At 38.6% G+C, this 21,524-nt stretch overlaps 1 protein-coding gene across 10 annotated transcripts in view; it reads left to right on the top strand.

Moving 5' to 3' along the window:
• LOC129794339 (protein groucho) overlaps nt 1–21,524 on the top strand; it is a 106,319-nt gene that overhangs the window by 62,053 nt on the left and 22,742 nt on the right. For all 10 annotated transcript variants that reach the window (XM_055835170.1, XM_055835159.1, XM_055835157.1 and 7 more), the window contains exon 5: nt 10,503–10,547. In XM_055835170.1, the coding sequence (XP_055691145.1) occupies nt 10,503–10,547 (45 nt within the window). The remainder of the gene's footprint in view (nt 1–10,502; nt 10,548–21,524) is intronic.

The raw sequence follows: 21,524 nt of genomic DNA, 5'->3' as shown, positions 1-21,524 counted from the left end.
TTTTTCTTTATCTTCTCATTCTCCCCTGTGAGCATTTTTATTTTCATTTCCACATACATACCCTTTCATACTTTGTATTGTGAAAATTCACACATATTGTTATTGACGAAAGAAGAAATGCAAAAGTGAAGTCTTATGCAAAAAATAAAGATTAGTCTCATTCTATGTTGTATTTTATAGTTTATTCAATCAGAAAAAATATTTTTAAAGCTCAAATAAAGTAAAATGTTTCGTACACATTAAATGTATTTTGAGTATCAATTAGTCATTCGGGTGGGAATTAGAAATTATATGAGTCCCAATTCAGCAGTGCCGAAGTTTAACCCATTTCCACTGACTTTAAAAGCAGTTGACTGATTGAAATAGAGCTTTCAATTGAACTTAAATTCTTAATTAAAAAATGTTTCAGGATTAAGTAGGAGATTTTAGGTTTTACAGGTCCTATAGGTATCTTGAAATAGATTTAATAAAAAAATAAATACACTGAAAAATTTCTCTTTAATCAGAAATTCTGATTAAGTCAGAAATGGGTTAACCACGACTTAGCCTAAGTTTCAACGTGTACCGCATCTGCCTGTGTGTGATCATCGTAGTAAATTTTCCATGAGTATAAATTTTTGGTGTATAGTCTCCGCAAGATGAATTGTGTATGTTTGGATAAGGGGTGATTTTGAGTGGGTGTAAAGCATGAAAATCCATCTCGCACAACTTATATGATGGTGTCCCCTTCTCACTTTTGGTGTATGTATCTGCGCGCAAACAAAGTGCGGGTGAGAAGTGGTTGTTTGAAGATGGAGAAATATGAGACGGAGGAAAAAGCCAAAAGCATAGAGGGTTAAATTTATTTTAATTTATGCATTTGATAAATCCCCGGTTTTGTATATATTTCCGCACTTGTTTTCTCCCATCCCCTCCGAAATGCTTTTCCAAAAATTTCCCATCCTACGACTGCCCTCATCCCTTTTCTAACTTTTTCCCTTTCTTCCATCATTTTATAGAATGAGTGTACAATGTACATTTATTTAAAATTGGTGATACATTTTACATTACATATATGTATATGTAGGTATATACGGAAAGTCTGTGTTCACACAATTTTATGGGGGGTGGTGGTTGAAAAACAAATCTCTATAGATGCGAAATGAGGTTGGGGTGATAACGCAAAATGTTTCCAGGGAGGAAGGGTACAATTTCCACTCATTAATTAACAATCTAAATGACGTCACCACTTAGTAACCAAATTATTTATTTATATACTGTTTTCCACCCTCGAGCTCTCTGAGGCGCTTCAAAGTACACACAGACACCGCACATTTTGGAAGTGGAAACAATCCCCAATGGTATTATACCAATTAAAGTCAACCCCCGTTGTGTGTATCTCCTTTCTCACTTTATACCATCTCCTTCAATCTTGTACATATCATCCCACTTTCCAAATTTACCCCATGTTTTTGGAATTCTCTCTTGAGGATAAAGTGCCAAACGGGGGTATGTTTCCAACCCTTTTATTTATTGAACTCGCTTTCATTGTTTATGGGGAAAGGATTATTGTAAATTATCGGTTCAACAACTAAATTGTATATTTTTTAAAACCAAATATTTTGGTGAATCCTTCAGGTAATTTACTTATTAGTTGTATCTAGTTAAAATAATAAATTCGACGACTTCTGAAAAGATTTTTTTAAATTGAAATTCTTTAATCTTATAATGAAAAAATATTAAATATGTTTTTTCTATCAATTTTATTGTTTCATTGAAACTTTAATAACTGGGCAAAGATTCTAAAATTTTCTAAAAAAAATCAAAAGAATTTCATTAACTTGCGGGAATACTACAAAGTCATTAGCCTCGTATTTTCCCTTTAAGGTGATACCTTGAGATACAACACTGTGAATGAGTGGTTTGGGGTTTTTGAAGTAATATTAAAAGAGGGTGTGGAGTGTGTAATTAAGAGACAAAATTCAAATTTTACCACACATTCCTATCTATATAGTCATTTGAGGGTTTTCGCCTCATGAAGAAAGAGCAAGGAGAGAGGGGGTGTAGCAGTGTGTCTCGGTATATGCCTGTGGGGAAAGGTTTGTGGGTGGTTTCCTCAAGAATAACCACAGCAGCTATGTACATCGGAGCAAAAGCACAAGGTGATGTGGTAAAATTTTCTTTCGAGGTGAAGGAAGCTCATCACACATAAAATATGTACACATAATGGGGATAAGTTGAGGGATTTTAGAACTCAGAAGACAACACACAGCACAAGTTATGGGATGGGGGGGGGGTAGCTATGTGCGGGTGTAGATTTCAACGTTGTGAAGTGAATTCCTCGGTGGGGTCGAGATGAACACAAGATTCATTGAGGGGTGAATTTTGCACTGATGTGCCGGGAGGTGGTGGTGGTGGTTTTGCTTGATGGTGATGAAGAGGATGCTGGTGTAAAATGGCTGAAGCAACAAATACGTGGTGTTGGGGAGATGCTTGTGGGTTTTCGTCGAGGAAGATAATTCAACGACTCCGAGGGTTGAATGTGCAAAATGGGGTATGAGGATACTTTTGCCTCTGTGCTTTATAACGAGGTTTGAGGTTTGAGATGAGGAGCGAAAGAGAGATGCAATTTTATGGTACACTGAGAGTTTTCTTCACAAATGCCACCACCATGCCCTACCTCATCGTACCCCCGCGCATCACCCCCTTAAAGGAGATCCACTCTCAATGTACATACATATATAGCGGGGGGAGATGATAGGATGGGTGTGGAAAATAATTAAAAGTTTATGTGGTTTTTCGACACTATGCTGTGTGAGAAAGAAGTGGAATGAGGTGGAATGGGTGAAATGAGTACGCGCGCACATGCTTTTCGCCAAAGTGAGTGTGCAAGCCGCAGCAAAAAGACGTACAGGGTGGAGGGTTTGTAATTAAATTGGGATGGTTGGTTGCTCTTGCTGCTAGTTCGGGTATGTTTTCATCGCGCACAGTGAAAAACATTGTGGAAATTCACTCAGTGATAATTGGAAAGTTTGTCTCCCACTTTTCTCACTCACCCCCTTTCCCCAGCACCCCCGTGCCACCCACCCAAAAACTACCATAATAACTAATTTTCCTATTGTTTTGGGAAATTTTGAGCTTCACAGATCTTTTTCACTGTGACTCACTTAACAAAGATATGCTGGAAAGTTTTTCAGTGAAGGAGGGGGGAATGCTCTGAGCAAATCCACTATAATTTATCTAACAGTGTTTCCTATGTTGAGAGGGGTGTGCAGAGCGGAGGTGAGAGGATATGTTTGTGGTATAAAGGGGTTAAAATTTCAATTTCAATGTAATTATTACACTCAATGAAAATGTTTGAAATTCGCACCCCTTTTCTATGGAGTTTTGGGGGCAAAATTTACTCATTTAAGAGGACTAATACATACATATGTATATAACCTTCTGCTAGAACAAAATGCGAACATGGGTGGGGGGATGAAAGTAGAGGCAGCAGTAAACTTAAATGTATAATTTGCCATTTTGTGTGAAATGTGGATTTGAGGATGAGAGTGTAATTTAAATCTAATTTCATGTTGCTCAACATTTCCCTCATCCCCAATGGAAATAGATAATATCACTAGAGGATTTCAGTTTGCAAACCCCCTTTAGAGTGGCTTAGGTTGTAAATTTGTGTGATGATTAATACTAGGGTGGTGGGAGGGAGGTATGATGTTGTGGAATTTCTTGTTTTCTCGCCCTCTCGCCAACCAATGTTATGTACGTTATACGTACAATAGGTAAAACTAATCGTATATATATGTGTGCATTTTGTGATATATGCGTTTAATATAAAACGGAGCAATCAACCCCTAAAATCTAATACAATTTCACTCGGCTAACATAAAGCGACCCCTTCAATCCTGTGCATCGGTAACTAAATCCCCAATCACATTTACCATTGAATAATACACACTGTAATTAATATTGTGTCTCTCTAATAATAATGGCATAGAGAGCAACACACAGAGCATCATCATCATCGTCGGTTGATATGGGTGAAATACCTATATATATACATTTGTATGTATGGACGCAATAATAGGAAATGTAAGTAGGGGTGGAATGGTTGAGGGTGTGTATTTTGCGCGTGGGTCGGATAGGCCCCCAAGGGATATTGTGTGCGTTGTTCACAGAGCAAGGGTTGCCAATTATTTGACAGACCCATAAATGGGGTTTGAGGGTTTGAGTGTATTCGGCTCGTACTGCGTCTAACCGGGGTGGGAGGAAATTCTAAAATTTTACCCTCAACCTCATATAAATGTATGTAGGTGTACTGTATACATATAAGCTATGGAAGATGGGGATGAGGTCACACTTCAAATCACCGGACATTTTCAGGATGTTCCACCACATTTTGCGCCATGAAATATTTTAGTGTAAGGATCCGCTATGTACATACATAGATGTGTAGCAGAGGACGAGGGGTTGCTTTTTGGATGTCTCTCTAAAATGAGGGTCTCTGTGTATGGTGAAGTGGATGTGAGGATGACATTGCTGAGTGGGTATGTGAGATTTCCCACCCACATTGGGGGTAGGAGGTGGGTATGAGTGAGTCTATTTGTGGCCTAAAGTGGAATGGAAGTGGTGATGGTGGATTGGGAGATAAATATAAATTGCTACATCATCAGGGTGAGTGAATTGGGGTTGTTGGACGGAGATTGCCCACACTGGGATCCTGTCTCTCTCTGTGGGGTGAATTTTCAGTTTCACAGCATGCACGAATGGGAATGGATGCGAGGATATACAATGGGGGGAATGTATGGACAGTATGTCATGTGATATTTGACATTATTTGAGGAGGGAACATTTCATGCCACATCAACCCAAAACACAATTTTCTACACATTCACACCGAAAATTGCAAATGGGTATGCTTTTTGAGGATTTTCCAATGTACTCTGCCCTTTTTGACATTACTTTTGAATGGTCTTATTTTATTTGATGAATTTCAGAATAAATTGAAATCTATTCAAATATTCATAACCAATAATTAATATTTTATTTTTATTCTTTTTAATTTTTTATAGGTACTTTTTTTTTTAACTGAAGATTTCCCTTAAAATGAAGTTAGTTTTTCTATGTCTAAAACGTCAAGGATTAAAAGAAATAAAAAATCACAACGGTGACGTCATTTTTTGCATTTTTGGGGGTGTTTTTTTTGTGTACATACGAGTTAGTAAATTTTAACAATATATTTAATTTAAAAGATTGACATTACTTTTCTAACTTTTAAGGATTCTTTTCTAACGTTAACATTTTGTCAAAGCTTAAAATTCCCTTCTAACGGCTGACTATTCATTTCTAGCTTTTATATCTCTAATGTTTTCATTTTTAACTTTAAGTATTATCGTTTTTTGTTTAATTTTGTTTTAATTGAAGTTTTAACTCTCTTTAGTTTTGAAATGATTTCCTTTGAAATGAATAAACTCCTTCAAACGTAAAATCATATGTTGTTAAATTTCTAATGACCCCTCTTTAAAATTATTTTTTGTAAGCAACCCCCGTAAAAGTATTTCCGTTTATTGTTAAAATTATTGTTCTCCTTTCTTATTTCTTCAAACAAAAATTCTCAAAATAGTTTCGCCAATATTTTTTTCTTCGCTATATGTACAATGAGTTATAGTGTTAGATGTGGGTAATGTCTTGTGTGTACTTTTCAAGGGGCTGCAATATGTGTGTATCGAGGGTTATATTTCAAATGGGGAGTTGATGAAGGAGCATAAACTCCATTAGTTATATTTCATGGAGAAAGGAGCGAGAGAATGTGAGGTGGAGGGTAAATTTAATCATTTCTCACACATTTCCCTTACACCTTCCTCCACCCTATGTAGTCATTCTTTGTCGTGTTGCTAATATATATTAGTTTGGTGTGTTGGTGGAGCTTGAAAATTACGGTATAGATGTTACTGCTGCATATTAAATGCCGTGATGTATATCAACGAATTAGTCGACATATAAAGTGGGTGACTGAGTGAATAGAATTGTTATGTGGGTGGCAGAAGTTGGGTTAAGGTGATGTGTGCGACATGGTGTGGCTGTGGGTGCTACCCAGAGGGGAGAAAGGTCTCCAGTGGAATGGGGGTATTTGTCTGAGGTGTATACGGTGCCATACGGAGGTAAACTCCAAATGGGAGGGAGGGTGGGTGTTGGATGTGAACAATGAAGGGTGAGACATAGCACTAAATACACAAACATGTCGTAAATGGGTGTGTTTTAGTTGTCAGAATGAGCTCTATCACTTGCTCTGGATATGAAGGACGTGTGGTAATACTGTATAATAAAGTATATTTGATATAAATGGGTTTGGGGAGCAAAATGAGGGTATATTTAGTTGTTATATTATGCGGACTCCGAAACGTAAAAGGGTGCGGGTTTTCGGGGGGCGGATGAAGTGCGGGGGTGTGTGGTGCTATGTGGAAAAAGCCTCACCCATTGACATGTGGTATGGTAGGTAACTATAAGGGGTTGATGTATTGTTATTCTCAGGGTTTCGGATTGAAGTTGGCAAACTATTGAATGAAAATGGGCGCGAAAATGGGTGGTGATGGAAATGTGATGGGGAGGTTTGGGGGTAGTTTGGGTTGGGATGTGTGTTCGATTTGAATTATGAGCTTCGACACAACAATTCACACACCACATACTCAATATTGTATCCACCGCACCACGGTTACAATAATTATACTCTATACGTCCACGACCCCAGGGTTTACCACAGGGGTGGTTGAGGGACTCCATATATATGTATGTACCTACTCCCCGTATATAGCCTCACTATTGGGGCGTGTACACACAAAAGGGAGAGTATGAGTGGAAAAGGCTGAAAAGGTGAAATTGAATGGGGTGAAATGGTTAGAATATCGTGTTCAAAATGCGGCGATATGAAATTAAATAGTGTTACGAGTTAATAATTGTTCGTGCTGGGGGAGAGACTAATTTAATTATTCACAAAATGCTGACTTTCCATATCGATTGAGATGGTTTTAATGTACACAACGGGAAATCATTTTAATATCGAAGGGTGAATAGTATACAGCACTGTGTGTGGTTGGTTCATTTACACGCATATTCATTTTGATGGGGAAATTATCCTCCTTTCTAGCGGGGTAGGTTCAATGGAATTTTAGAACTAGATAGAGCATTGAAAATATTTCAAGTTTGTATTTGATTTTCAAAATCAATTTTCATTATGATTGGAAGTTACTATTTGAATTCTAAATTATTGTACCGAAGCAATTTAATTTATAATAAATTCCACAGATTTTCATAATTTGCGCATTTCTTAAATGATAAATTAAATCAATATTGTTCGCTGAAAAATTAAGCAATGCAAGGAAGGTGACTAAAGAAGAAATAATTAGGAAAATTTCTCCGCAACGTGATGAAAATAATGTGAAATTTCCCCGTAATTTCATCTCACATTTGGCAGACTTTTATCTCACTCTCACAGTATATCCGCACAAGGTGAAAATTGTACGTGATGCTATAAGAGATTCCTTCATACCCATTCCTCCCCTTTTCCATGGTAAATTTTAGGGGATTTTATGCTGTGTGTTATCCCCTATACCTTTCATCCACAGAAAAGTGTGTGTGCGGTACTGTGGTGTGAAAGGGGATGATGTGGCGAATTACATAGCATAGCACCCACATATTGAAGCTCTTGATTTGACTCCCTTTTCCCACCAACTCTCACCCTATTTTACTCATTCATCGACTCACTCTCCTAATTGTAGGGATTGAACCCGTAATTTCCTCATGTACACCCTCGGCGTGTAATTTAATTCAGCCAGCGCCGACGCCGCCACGTCACAAAGTTGGTGATGATCTTCATGGCACAGATTAATTCACTTATTCACCTGCCACTGAATAGGGTCTCTACGAGAGGATGGGAGCATGGGGAGAGGTTTATTTGATGAGGTTGTATAAGTCGTCGTTTTGTATATGGTGTACATATATGGTGTGTGGTGTAGAAGTTTATATAAAACGTGTCTACACGTAACATTAGAAAATGGGTGGGTGATTTGAGGAGAAAGTCAACCCACCGTATAAAGAGCCCCATTTCCCGGGTAGCAGACAACAACCCCCGGTCCACCCCCAAACAAGGGGGTTTGAATAGTTGAGGGATTATATTCAACTACATACTTTTCGTGCTTTCCTCCCTCACTCACGTTTTGGGATTTTCATCTTGCCGAGAGGTTGTATTCCCGGAGGGTGTTACACAGCTTTCTCTTTGTCTCCACATTCATGAGTCTTTCCACCATCATCTCATCCCCATCTACGAATATGTAATTTAACTACATTTTACGTGGATGAAGAGATTTTCATTTAGGGTAAACCACGGGGTTTTGTGAATTGTATAAAACAGTCAATTAACTGTATCTAATTTAAGATGTTTTATTTTATTTTAAATACAATTTTATTTCTAATTAATTTTAAAATTTAGTCAAATAAAACTCTTGGTGAAAAACATTTTTTTTAATCGTTTTAAAGGCAATTTTTTGTAAATGAAAAAATATGCTTCGAATTAGTTTAAATTCTATTGAATTAAAAAAAAATCTATCCATGATACCCCATTTCTTATTCATACACGATGAAAGTTTTCAATATATATTTTTTATGTTGGAAAAACAAAATATTTTTATAAAAAAGATATAAATTATTAATAAAATATCGATTGAGTTGAATATGAAGTTAATGGCATTTAAAATGTGGAAAAGGCATGGCAATAAAAATCACTCTAATTGATATTCCCGCCCCCCACAGTCAGGAAAAAAATATATATGTACATGAGGGGTTGTGAATAATCCTACAGGGGTGGGTTTGGTGCTGAAAGGAACGTCAAACATGCGGGGGGTAATTGTAAAATGACAATAATTGATTGTCTCATGTGGGTGGAAAATTGTCAATGACATTTTACACTTTTTTTTGCAATGCAGTATAATTTGGCTACCCCCTCGAAGTATTCCTCCACCCACACCCTATTTTACTTCCTCAAAAGGTAGTCTGGAATTGAATGCGTATAAGTGTGTATGTGTGTGTTAAGTGAATTCAATTCAAAGTGGGTGAATTTGAGGAAAGTATGCGAAAAAGTGGATAAATGTACAAGGAAGGAGAATCTCCTGTGAAAAGTGGTGTAACAGTAAAAATGTGAAAAGGGAAAAAGAGATTTTCTTGGTGAATAAAGAAGCATCACATGGCATTTGAGAATGTAAGAGGAGCAAGATGGAAATGGGGATGATTTCTATGGAGCGAGAAAGTGAACAAAGTTGTTGCGTTGCTATTCATCTTGTAGCTTTATTCCTTCTTCTTTTTTTGCCCTCTCTCTCTCTCCGCAATTCACCAAAAGCTCCAAACCTCTGCTTTTTCTGGCATTTCCATGGTCTTTCTCTCCCCCTGTCCCCTACCATGTGTTTGCCGTCCACATTGCCAGCAGGGTGCAAAAAAAAGCACATAGTCCCCCGACCGCCTTTTTCGTGTTCTCACACCAAAAATTTTCACAACTGACGACGACATTATAAAATAGCGTAGATATAAAGTCACAATAGTCGTCTGCGGACGTTTTGGGCACAATGGGGTGGGGTTTTTTGAGGCATGTGAGGTTTCTCTCTTTGGGACTTTTCTGATTCCCCAAAGTGCGAGAAGGCGGATGGGAGGTTGGGGGCGTGTGTGTGCAGAAAATTGTGGAAATTCAGACACACCATGAAATAACATGACAGCCTAGCAACGGCAAAATATGTGCAAAAGCGCACTCCAGTACAATGAAAAGTAAAAACAAGGGGTGAGATTTTTTTCTCTGAGTGTTTGGGGGAAGGGGATGTTGGAAAAAAAAACGCGGGAGCTTCTGGGTGACAAAAATGGGAGTGAAGAGCTAAAAGTGGCGGCAAAAATTTCCAAGGGGTGAACATGGAGTGAAACAGAGTGTTTTCATTCATCCCCCACAAAATCCTAAACCACCCCCGTTATCACCCACTCGTTCCCCAAAGTTTAGACAGCTTCAGCTCCTGTGCTTTGCTATTTTTCATTTTCACCCATTCACCCCAGAATTTGTCGGATGAGTTTTTCATAGCAGAACTGGTGGGAAATGGCTGAGGGAAGGGGGGAAGCAACGACTGAAAATGAAAATGGGGCAGAAAAGTGACGGCAAAGTGTGAGATATGGGGGGTTGAGTTTTCTCTTTTTTTTCCAGCGTTGGATGTTCCTTTTAATGGGAAATTGAATAATTGAACAGATTTCATCCCTCTTTATACATATTTATGTATTTATTTCCCCCCTCTTTGTACGTGCTTTTTTTGCCTATATATTCCAGCAAAATCCTACTCAACCCACGCGATTTTTTTTACACACAACAACAATGTGCGAAAATTTGGTGATAAATTTCCCAAAAAAAGGGGAGAGTTTATAAAATTTATCTATACTTTCAACTGATCTCAATTGACTAATTGAATTATTAATAATTCTTATTTTTCTCTCTTTTATCTTTTCAGTATTATGAAATGTCTTATGGACTGAATGTTGAAATGCACAAACAGGTAAGGATTTTTTTTCTTGTTATCAGAATTGTAAATTTTATTCTTACACAGACTACGCAGAAGATTGACTAACAAAAACAAAAAGAGGAGATTATAATAATTATTATCATACTTTTCCACGGAATACCCCAAAAAAATAATAATTAATATGAGTTTACCCCAAATATAATCTGCTTTGTGACTCTTCTATTCATATTGGTTGGTCAGGGATTGGAAGGGGTTTAAACTTTTTTTCCCGGTGTGTTAGAATTCATCTGGCCGTACCGTGACAAAAACCATATACTGCATAATTTTTTTGTACCACCTTCAGTGTTGGGAAACATGATGGTGTTGTTGGTGGAGAACAGCACAAACCCAGTATCAACATGAAAATAAAACGACAAAATGTTTTTTAGCGAATCTCATCCAACGCGATGTTCGACCCCATGCTAGCTTCGCTTTTGCATTTAGTGTGGCCGAGTAAAGGGTTGCACACGGGGAACAACAAAAAAACATATAGTGGCGGACCACGTTTTTCCTCAACAACCCCCAAACCATTTACTACCATCATTCCTCAATAATACATCAACTCATTTCCTACCCACATTGGCGATATTCTCTCTCACTCTCTCACTGAAGAGTTGCAGGGTGTTGTATGGTACACATACAATAAATGGATGGATGAGTGGAATAAAAATTTCAACCCAATTCTCTTGCTGATGGGCAGGATGGGTGGGAGGGGGGGGTGGTTTTCGATGAGCGAAAGCGACCGTGTAGAGGACGACGTATAGGAAAACCAAATGAAAAATAAAATGCCCCCAAAAAAGTGGTTTTTGTGAGTGTGGAGGGAAAAATTAAAAGCAGGGCCCATGGAGAGCATGAACATCGAATATGACATTTTTTTCCCGCCTCACTCAGCCCCACATCATAAATACACAACCCCAATTCATTCAATAAGCTTCTGTATAAATTAAAATATATCCGACCTACCCCCCTCATCCACTCTGTGTGTATATTCACTATTAATTATTTAATACTCCTCCCACCCCCCTCGCTGTATCCTTGCTTGGAAGGGTGAATTTATAAATTTATGCATACAGGAGATTTGGGGGATGTTGATAAAAAAAAGCCCGTGAAAGAAGGGGGCTGGTGAAAAATCGATTAATTTTTTTTTTACCAACCTCACCTCTAACTCCATCATTAATAATATTTTTTAATTAGTAATTCGCTAATGAAATGCTGTAATCTCTATTGGGGTATGTACATACCTTTTTTATGTACATACATACATATTTATATTACGCTTGCAATCCACCCTCATTTATCTCCCTCAATTTGAACTGTCCAAGGGTGTTTATTTTTTTTGGTAGGGTACAACGTACCCCAAGGGAGAGGTGAAAAAGCAGATTTTCCATAGCAATTTTCACGTTTCATCAGAAAATTAAAATTCACCCCCAACTTTGGTGTTGACGAAATTTCATATACACGCGTTGCTTTGAATGTAAACTGGTGGGGTGTCTGGGTGGGTGTTACATGGGCTAAGTGGGGGGTGAAGGTGTTTCCAGGTATACTAACAAAGATAAAGGTGGTATACAAATAAAAATTTCATCCCCGTCCTCAAGACAAGGTGAAGTAGAAAATATCCAGTTGACAGGGGGTGTTGGGAGGGAGAGAGTGCCAAATTGTGATGAAGATTAGATAATATAAATTTTCTCACCGCGTGTTGGTGAAGGAAGTTTCCTCTTTTTTCTCACAAAACCCATCCCACACACACACCATTATACCTCTTTGTTGGCTTGAGAACGGAAACCAACCCTTCGTGTCTGTGATATGGATTTAAAACGAAGTAATACAAGTATAAAGTATGGGTGACAAAAAAGATGGCTGTGTGGAGGGGATGGGGGTGGGGTGCGAAAATGGTGGGTGGTTAAATAAACTCGACAAAGTCTAAAATAATCCATCCATTTGGGTGATGATGAAGGAAGAATGAGTTTGAATCACAACACCGCCAAAATCAACCATCCGTTCAACCCCAAAAAGTTCCACTCCTGCGATTTTCTTCTCGCCTACGCAAATTTTCCTTTTGCCACTTTATACACATCGTATACCCAAAGTCTCTTATATGTCTTCTCACTCAAGTTTCCCAAAAACCATTCTTCTTAAACCCCATTTCGATCCTTGTTCTCATCACCACCCATTCCCAAGCCATTTGACGTATAAGGGCTACGAGTGGGGGTAGTAGGGGGAAGTATATAAAATTTCCTGTATATAACCTCCGACGTAATTTATTTTCCATCCATCCAATCCACAAAGTCAGTGGGATTTATCGTAAATTTTCCGTTTTTGTTGACGATAATCATTCCGTTCCGACTCGTTGTTCACTCCCTCTCACAACCCCCCACATACACACAGTGAGAGAGAACGTGAGATGGGGGTTTGAGGAATCATTTAAGGAGGGCGCAATGTGGGTGAACATGGAGGAAATCACCCGGCAACCCCAGTTTGTGTGTTCGGAAGTAATGCCGGGTTCAGCACGGAGGGTCTATGACGATTGAGGTGGTGGCGAGTAATTCCACATTAACAGTCCCTGTTGAACCTGAAATTGCCTCTAACCATGTTTCCCTCAACCACCCCCACGCCCCATTCCCATTCCGAAAGGCCTCATAGGGCTTGTGGTGTTGGGAGGAAATAAATGTATTTGCGACAAAACACCCTCTTGGCTCTTGTATATTTCTCAAGGGGGGTGGCAGAAAAAGGATGAGTCGATTATATGGCTTTTCCTTGCTTCGTGCGCTCCGTCTCACCAGGGCTGAACTGAGGAGAATCACCAGGCCAGAGTATGTGATATGGATTTTAATAAAACAAGGGAAAAGCTGAAAATGAAATTAGTTGAATTTCCTTTTTGGCTTTGCGCTCCTTTTCACTCAGCACATCTTTTTCTCATAATTTTCCCTCTTAATTCAAACAGTCTCTCTAACTATTTAGCCGTCCCCATTCTCCCATTAATTTACCAATGTCACGTGAGAGTGAAAAAGCCATGCTTTTCATCCCCCATCCCCCACACCACTTGAGACTTTTCGTGTGCGCCTTCAACATTTCATTCGGGGGTTGTACTTTCCATCTCACTCACAATGTGGTGTCCTCTCTGTTCCCCATGTGGAAGTAATATACTTATTTGTCGAGAGAGTGGCAAAGCTGTGGGGAATCATGATGGTAGCACTCTTTCGTTTATTGGAACCACAGGAGACCAAAGGGAACTTTCATGGTATTTACCATGTCTGGGGGTGCACAGATGGGGAAGGTGAAATATGCATTTTGAGGGTTAATAATTCACATTTCTCCATGTACTTGGCCTTTTGTGGATTTCAATTAAGAGGTGAAAATTGAAGATGAATTTGCATGCCAAATATTTCAAAAGGGCTTTTATTTATTGTTTTCACTTAAAAAGAATTTTAAGGGAGATTATTTATGCGATTTACTACCTATATATATGTATTAGCAATATACCTACAATTTGTGTTGAAATTTATCAAACTTAGAATTGTTTTTTTATTACTCAAAAATTTGTAGTGAGAAAAATCTATAAATCAGCCAATAAGAAGTAAAAAGCTCCAATTTATTTGCCAAATAGCGACGTTTCGTTAATAATTTTTATGTACAAAAAGTAGTTTTTTGTTTCTTGAAACGTGGAAAATCGTATGGAAAAATTCTTCAAAAGATTGCATCCACAGAAAATACTACTTTTTGCACCAAACAAAGGATGATTATATTGAACTTTACAAATACAAAGAATTAAATCAATTTATTCCAACATCCAATTCAATTCGCATTTAATGAGTCGTGGGAATTTACCCATTGATTAACCCCCTGAATTTGTGGTTAGGGGTGGAACATGGCAGTTTGGATCTGAACTTGGTCTCTTTCACTCCCATCTCCTCCTCGGTACGTTGTGAGCTTTTGATAGTGCAATGTGACATAGTACAGTGTGTGGTGTAGTATGAGCTAACCATGAGGTGTGGGTGGTTGAATGGGTGATGGGTGATATGCACGTTAAAATACCACGTAGAACTGTAATGTGCTCCATAGAAATGTGAGAAAACCCCATTTATATACATAGAACGTATGTATATATAGGTATATATATTGGTTTGGAATGTAAGGTTGAACAGGTTGAGACTACATGAGTTTTCCGGCCAATATGTGTGTACAGTACAAGTTTCTCTGTCTCACCCCATAGGATGATGCGAGGGTTTGTAGGTAGGTAGGTAGGTCGGTATAGGATGAAGTTGGAATTGTCGACGAAACAACATCACACCAAGCATTTGCTACTTCACCACACCAACATTTGCTACTACTGCTGCGACTGAGTGGAGCAGTTTTCTGTTTGGGGACTTGTGTGTGGAATGGGTGGTTGTTGCGGTGGTAGTTCTCATTGCCAAGCATTGAGCTTTTTCCCCAAACTCCCCATATATACATACATATACACTTAATACGATGGTTTGTACATTAGAGGAGTGAAAGCTCACTTATGTATGGAAGTGTTTGGGTTATAAAAGAGAAAAAGGGGGTATAGGATTTTTTTTCGGGTGGCTTTGGGGGGTTTGAGGTATGGATGAAAATGAGAAAAACAGTCTGGAAGTGTGAGGAGAAAATTGTATGAGAGCAAAAGAGGAGACGGAGAAATGAGAATTGAGTGAACTCAACTGGAGTTTCTCTTTCTCATTCACATTCAACATTTATTTAATGGGGTGTTCTGTTCCATGGTTGCTCCACTCTGGTTGAGGTGGAAATTGAGCCTGAGGGATGTGGAGGAGGCAATTTCGACGACTTTCACAGTGAAATGGTGTGAGAAAATAATGTATAAAGACGGAAAAGAGCCATGATATTATGTGAAGCGGTTTATTCGGTTAAAGCAGGAAAGGGAGTAAATGGAGGAGTCACCAGGGTTAAATTGAATTTGTCCTTTATTTTTATTAATTTTATGATTCCACAGCTAATTTGGGAAGGAAAATTGGTGTATCTCAATAGCTGCAATCTGATTCGTTTTATTGAGCTACGTTTTCTATATAGTCAGGTGGGTCAAATGCTTTTCCACCCTTTTTGGTTGCTTTTCTTTCGTCATAAGATACATTATATATATTTTTTGACAAATATATTATAGACATACTATATACATAAAATGTTATGAATTCATGCATGACATGTCGAGAAATTATTACATAAACTTTATACCAATACAATCTGCTACTAAATGGAATTTGGTGGAAAAAGGGAACGAGAAATGAGATACTAATATTCTCATCACTTATATTTTTCATCCCTTTCTCCCCTTTCCACCACCCACCCCCCGGAAGACTTCACATCATGCATGAAGTAAATGTGGAAATACTGTGTGAAAGATGTAGAAAAATGTTGGTTGGAGTGTGAGATGGGAAAAATAGAGGGAAAACACTCATAGAATTTTCCTCTTGTCTTCCACTTTCCGGGTGTTTTTTTCCTCGTATTTTCCTTCTCTTCCTTGTAAATAATTCAGTGAACTGGAACATAGAAACAATCGGAAATTTATTGCTTCCCATTCTTATTTGATCACATATGTGAGATACCCGAGGGTTTGGGGTGGAGGGTGCAAGTTTGGTTTCCCAGATATCTCCACACACACCCATGCGATGGACATGGGTAAATGTGGGAGAAATGGAGACCCTTAAAGGTCCACTTTATACCATCATTTGATACAACAACGAGAAACGAGGGTGGCAAAACAAGTATTTTCGCCCTCACATCAGGAAAATAGAATCATTCTGAATGATGGTGGGTTTGATGTTTTATCTGCTCACAGGGTTTTTTTGTATCTTCCTTTTTCTCCACCAACCTTTTCTTGACTCTGATGCTCCTGAAGCGATTTGATTTTGACTCGGAACAAGAGATGTTTTCCCACTCTCAACCCCGCACCCACCTCCTTGCAACCACCTAAAAATGTGTATGCTCACATCCGATGAAGTGTATACTTTTTCCATCACATCAATATTTTATTTGCCACATCACCCCCCATTTCATCCTCTCTTGAGAAAAATTCACCACACACAGAGATTGTGGGATGATGGGCTCTGTACCCGAAGAAAACGATGGTGGAATATAAAGAGGGAAAGTGGCAAGGAGTGAATCCTTGAAGGGCTGAACGAGGGATGATGTCGCTTCTTTGGAAATCTGTTCGTAAAACAAACCCTCCCCCGCACCCACTGTCTCGTCGACATTCTCGCAAACACAGCAACACTGGGGTGTAAGAGAAATCCCTCTTCCTCGTCTTTAGCCATATAAGAAGGCGAAAAGGCGATGGAACTGGGGATATAAATGGGGGAGGTTGGAATTTTCGTGGTGATGAATTTTGTATATAGAGAGGGGAGAGATTTTTCTGTCTCTCTGGTGTGGGTGGTGGTGGGATGGGAAGGAAATAGTCAGAGATTTCACACAAAATTCCCCAACACATTTCTCAATCTTCTTCATCTTCTTGGGATGCTGAACCCTCGGTGGTGCTTTTTCCCTCAATGGCCTCATCGTCCTCAATGACGCCGTCATCATGAAAAGAGGAAGCCGCAATTTCACTAACAGCATCACTTGCTACAGTGTCATCTCGATCTGAATTCAATTTTCTCTCTCTCTGATCTGTGTCGAAGTGCCTTGTTTGTGGGGCCAGGGTGGAATTAAGGAGGAAAAATATTTTCTTTTGCTTTTTTCGTATTTATAACATAATTAAGCAATGATTTGGCACACTTTTAGTTGAAAAAATAATTGTAATTTATCAGTTTTATTGATTTTAAAATTTGACTATAAATTGTAAAAATATTTTCTCAATTTGTCATGTTCAACGATCTTCGTTGAAGAGATATTTTTATACCAAAATTTCCCACACAATTCAAGGGAATTGATCTTGACCTCAATTTATGGGAAAAAATCGTCATAATACTAATTAAATAGAATTTATATCATTTATAGATTTGTTCAAGCAAGAGAAAATTATTTTATTTCGTTCGATCCGTTACAGTTGGGTTTGCCATTTAGGGGGTGGGTGGTGTAACCATTGTCGGAAATTCGTACGATAGAATTCCATAAGGCGCTTCGTTTGCCACCACATAAAATCAATTATCTCGTTTATGGGGGTTATACTTGGAACTCTCTGTCAGCATAGCATCCTCTACATTTACGAGACGCATCTCATTCTCGCAAAATGGAAATTCCACCCCTTTTGCGGAGGAAACAATTCATTGGAGACGAAGAGCCACCATCGTGTCTGTGGGGATGTACAGGGCGTGAAAAAGCCCTGAAGAGAATGATGAAGAAGTAGATGGTGGTGGTTGGGAAAGAATTCTTGGGTTATAGGGTCTGGGGGGTAGGGTGGCTGACACAGAAGGCAACAAAAGTGGTTTGCTGGAATGGGGGATGATGATGGTGGTAAGGGGGGTGAAAGCTCAGAGGAATCTCCGAGAGCTCTTTTTTTCTCCGTGTATACTCTTTATGGAAACCATGGTGTGGATGAAAATAACTGAGAGGATGAATTGTGTGGGATGGTTAGTGGATGGGATGAGAAGACAAATGGAAAAATATGAAAAAACCATAAAGCGAGGGAAAACATTCTGCGCCACCCCCATGGAGAAGAGAACCCATTGTCATCCATCCCAAAAGAGCTTCGTCAACAAGCAAGTGCGAGGAAGAGCAGCACAGTGATGAGAACAAAGTGGTAGAATGGCATGGAGCATAGAGTATGGGGTTGTTTCCCATCTCCACATAACCTCCACCATCTCCCCCTCCCCTGCCCCGCATTTTCATTCTCCGCATACATTTGATGTCTGCACAGTGACAGAAGCAATGGGGTGAATGTGGGGGGAGAGCAAAAAAAACACGTTCTCTGTGTTATAACAAAAGAAAATAAATTGGAAGCTTTTCACTCGCTCTGTGTGGCGGAGATGATGATGATATGGGGATGAAAATGGGGGAGTGTGAGAATGAATGAATGATTGGAGTGCTGAGTGGTGAAAAAGTGTGATGAAGATTGTGGGGAGGTAGGGGTTGTAATAAAATGACAGAGAGGATGAGATTTGTGGGTGTTTTGAGAGCAAATTTCACTGTGAATTTCTTTACCTTTGAAATTTTCCCGCCTCTCCTATACCTTTTCATCCATATTATTAGATCAAATGAATTTCTATATTTTGCGAAAAAGGTGGATGGAAAAGCAAATATTAAAATTTTAAAGTTTTCCAGCAAAAGGCGCGCATCCGTAACAAATGATACAAAATTCCCGTAAAAGTGTACATTGGAGTGGGGAACGGAAATTTTCCCAAAGTGGTAAATGGTGGTTTGGCACAGTCAACAAACCTAAATGCGCAGATCATTTACAGCTTTTCCCTCAGTACAAACCCCTAAGCGAACAATTTTCCTCTGCCGCCTCTGTATATGTACCGAAACTTTATATATATACCCACCCATGTCCTCCTTGTTCTCCACTGAGCTTTCAGTTCACCAAGTGTTTTTGGATGCTCTTGGTGCTTTTGCCTTGTTTGTATCATCACCACCCCAAACACAACAACCCCCACTCACCCTTAAATGTAGACCCAAAAAGGAGAGAAAGATGTGGTATTTTTCGGTGATGCTTCTACACGCTATATACACACCCCCATCCCTCTGGCAAAATTCACCTTTCTCGTTGCCTATGTGAATGGGATAAAATGAGGAAAAAAGTGCCTCATCTTTCACCTCCCATATCTTTCACTTTCTCACATCACACACCCACCCCACTGCTGCGCCATTGTAATATTATTTATTGTGCGACTTTGTGGGTTGTTAGACATTTTTCCCATCTCTCCACTTCTTCTTCTTCATTTATTAACCCCTCCACAATAGAATAATGTGGAAGCTCGTGCCGTAGGGAGGGTGAGTGATGAAGGAGACAAGGAACCGACAACGATATATGAATTACACATTTCCCAATCTAATTCCATAAAAGCAGAGAGAAAGCTTTTAGCTTTGCTGAATGCTCAAACTTTGAATGTTCAATTGAAAGGAAAGCTTGAAAAAAATTAAATATTCTTCTAGAAGATAAAAGACAACATAAATTCCGATAAATTAGTCGTTTTAATTATTCAAAACAGATTCAAGAATAAATATATAGCCAATAAAGCTCAATTTATGTGCAAAGTTTCCGCGAGAACATAACTTTGCCTATCTTTTAACCTTCAGCAAGTGGGATCACCACATCGATCACATCATGATTTTCTGTCATATCCTTTCGATGAGTACCATATATATTCCATGTGAGATTCTTTTCAGTTCACACAAAATATTTTCCACCATGGCAACTTGACGGCTCTTCAAGCACGAGGGATGATTTTATCCATGAGATTCAGTACAACGGAGGCTTAAAGTGGGTGGAAAAATGTGCTTTCACCTAAAACCCAACACGATGGGAATGTGGGTGTGGGGCAAAAAAAAAAACGAGGAATTGGAAGAGAGAGGATAAGCGAATAAAGCAGGGTGACATCGATTTTTAGTCAGATGGATAAATCCCGAACGTGGGTTGAATTTCTTCCTTCAAAAATCCACATTTTGCTGTCCTACCTCGTTTTCCACTAAATTGTTGGGGTGTTGTTTTTTTATGTTCACACGATGGTTGAGGAGTTTTAAAAAAGGAAGTTGGGGAAGAAAAATAACCGAGTTATTTGCTATTATTAGTGGAATGTGGGGTAACTTTGTGTATTTCAATATTTTGATATTTTATAATATTTGTCTTGCAGGCATTTTTTGGTCTTTCAGGACTAGCTTAAACATTAAATATTAAAAGAAATAAACAGGACAATCATAATTTAGTAAAAGATTTAAAAAAGTTCAAAAATCGCCAAACCGACTAACTGTTTTCTACTGAAATGTGCTGGGAAAGTTGGACATATTTTTTCCTGAAAACGAAAACAATGACGTCACAATTGTTCTTTTTGTCTTATTAGATGAAACATTTACGCTAATATTTCTAGAGTATGTTTTGACAAGGTATTTCTGAAACATTTTTTATTTAAAGAAGAAATAATACATAATAGTGCTCATTGTTTGCAGAAAAAAATCTCTAAACCAATGGAAGTTTCCCCAGTATTCCCTATTATATTCTTTCTAATTTTTCCCTTCATCACAACTCATGTTTAAAGTAAAAAAAATGCAGGGAAATTCAGTATTATGTCCCTATTTATTTCACACTTTTCAACCCTTAGATATTCGTAATGCAATACTCCTCGGAAAATTTTCACTCATCCACCTCCTTGCTCACATCCTGCACACTCTGAATCCAACGTTCTTTTTTGTACATCAACAAAATTTCCCATGTATGTATTTCCCAGAACTTCCGCTATAGGAGTGAAAAGGCATGGTGGAAAAAAGAGTTTTTCCTCACTCATGTTCACCACTGTCTCCCCCCGATTATCTATATGGCTATGGGGGTGAATGATGAGAAGGAAAAAGCGGAAAAAGTCATATATAACTCACTTTGGTGCGGTGTGTCAGTGAAGAGTAGGTTTCTCTCGAATTGGATCTCGCATCATGGAATGTTGAGATTCAACATGCAGTTACATAAACCACCCCCCACATATATAGTCACACTTTGCTAAAAGACTTACTATACCATTGGGGTGGTTTTTCTGGGAATGAGAGGGGTGGTAGGGGTTGTCTGAAATTGTAGGATTGAACGAAATGCTTCACCCAAATTGAACAGACGACAGAGACGAGATGTTTATATGAGCTGCTCAAACGGAACTACGCGTCACCGTCATTAACTGAATACGTGTGTCGGTTTAGTAAGTGGAATTCACCCTGTAACTTTTTGCCCTTGCTCCATCCACCCACACACAAATACAAATTCACCTGGTATGACTCACAGGGTATAGAATTTATACAGAATGCAATGGAAAGTCATCTCCAATCTTCATCTAAATTACAATTTTCTAGGAATTTTCGTTTTTAGTAAAG

This window comes from Lutzomyia longipalpis, chromosome 1 (assembly GCF_024334085.1).
Source record: "Lutzomyia longipalpis isolate SR_M1_2022 chromosome 1, ASM2433408v1".
Taxonomy (NCBI): Eukaryota; Metazoa; Arthropoda; class Insecta; order Diptera; family Psychodidae; genus Lutzomyia; species Lutzomyia longipalpis.
The sequence above is the reverse complement of the archived record's forward strand: the minus strand, read 5'-3'. Positions and strand labels throughout refer to the sequence as shown.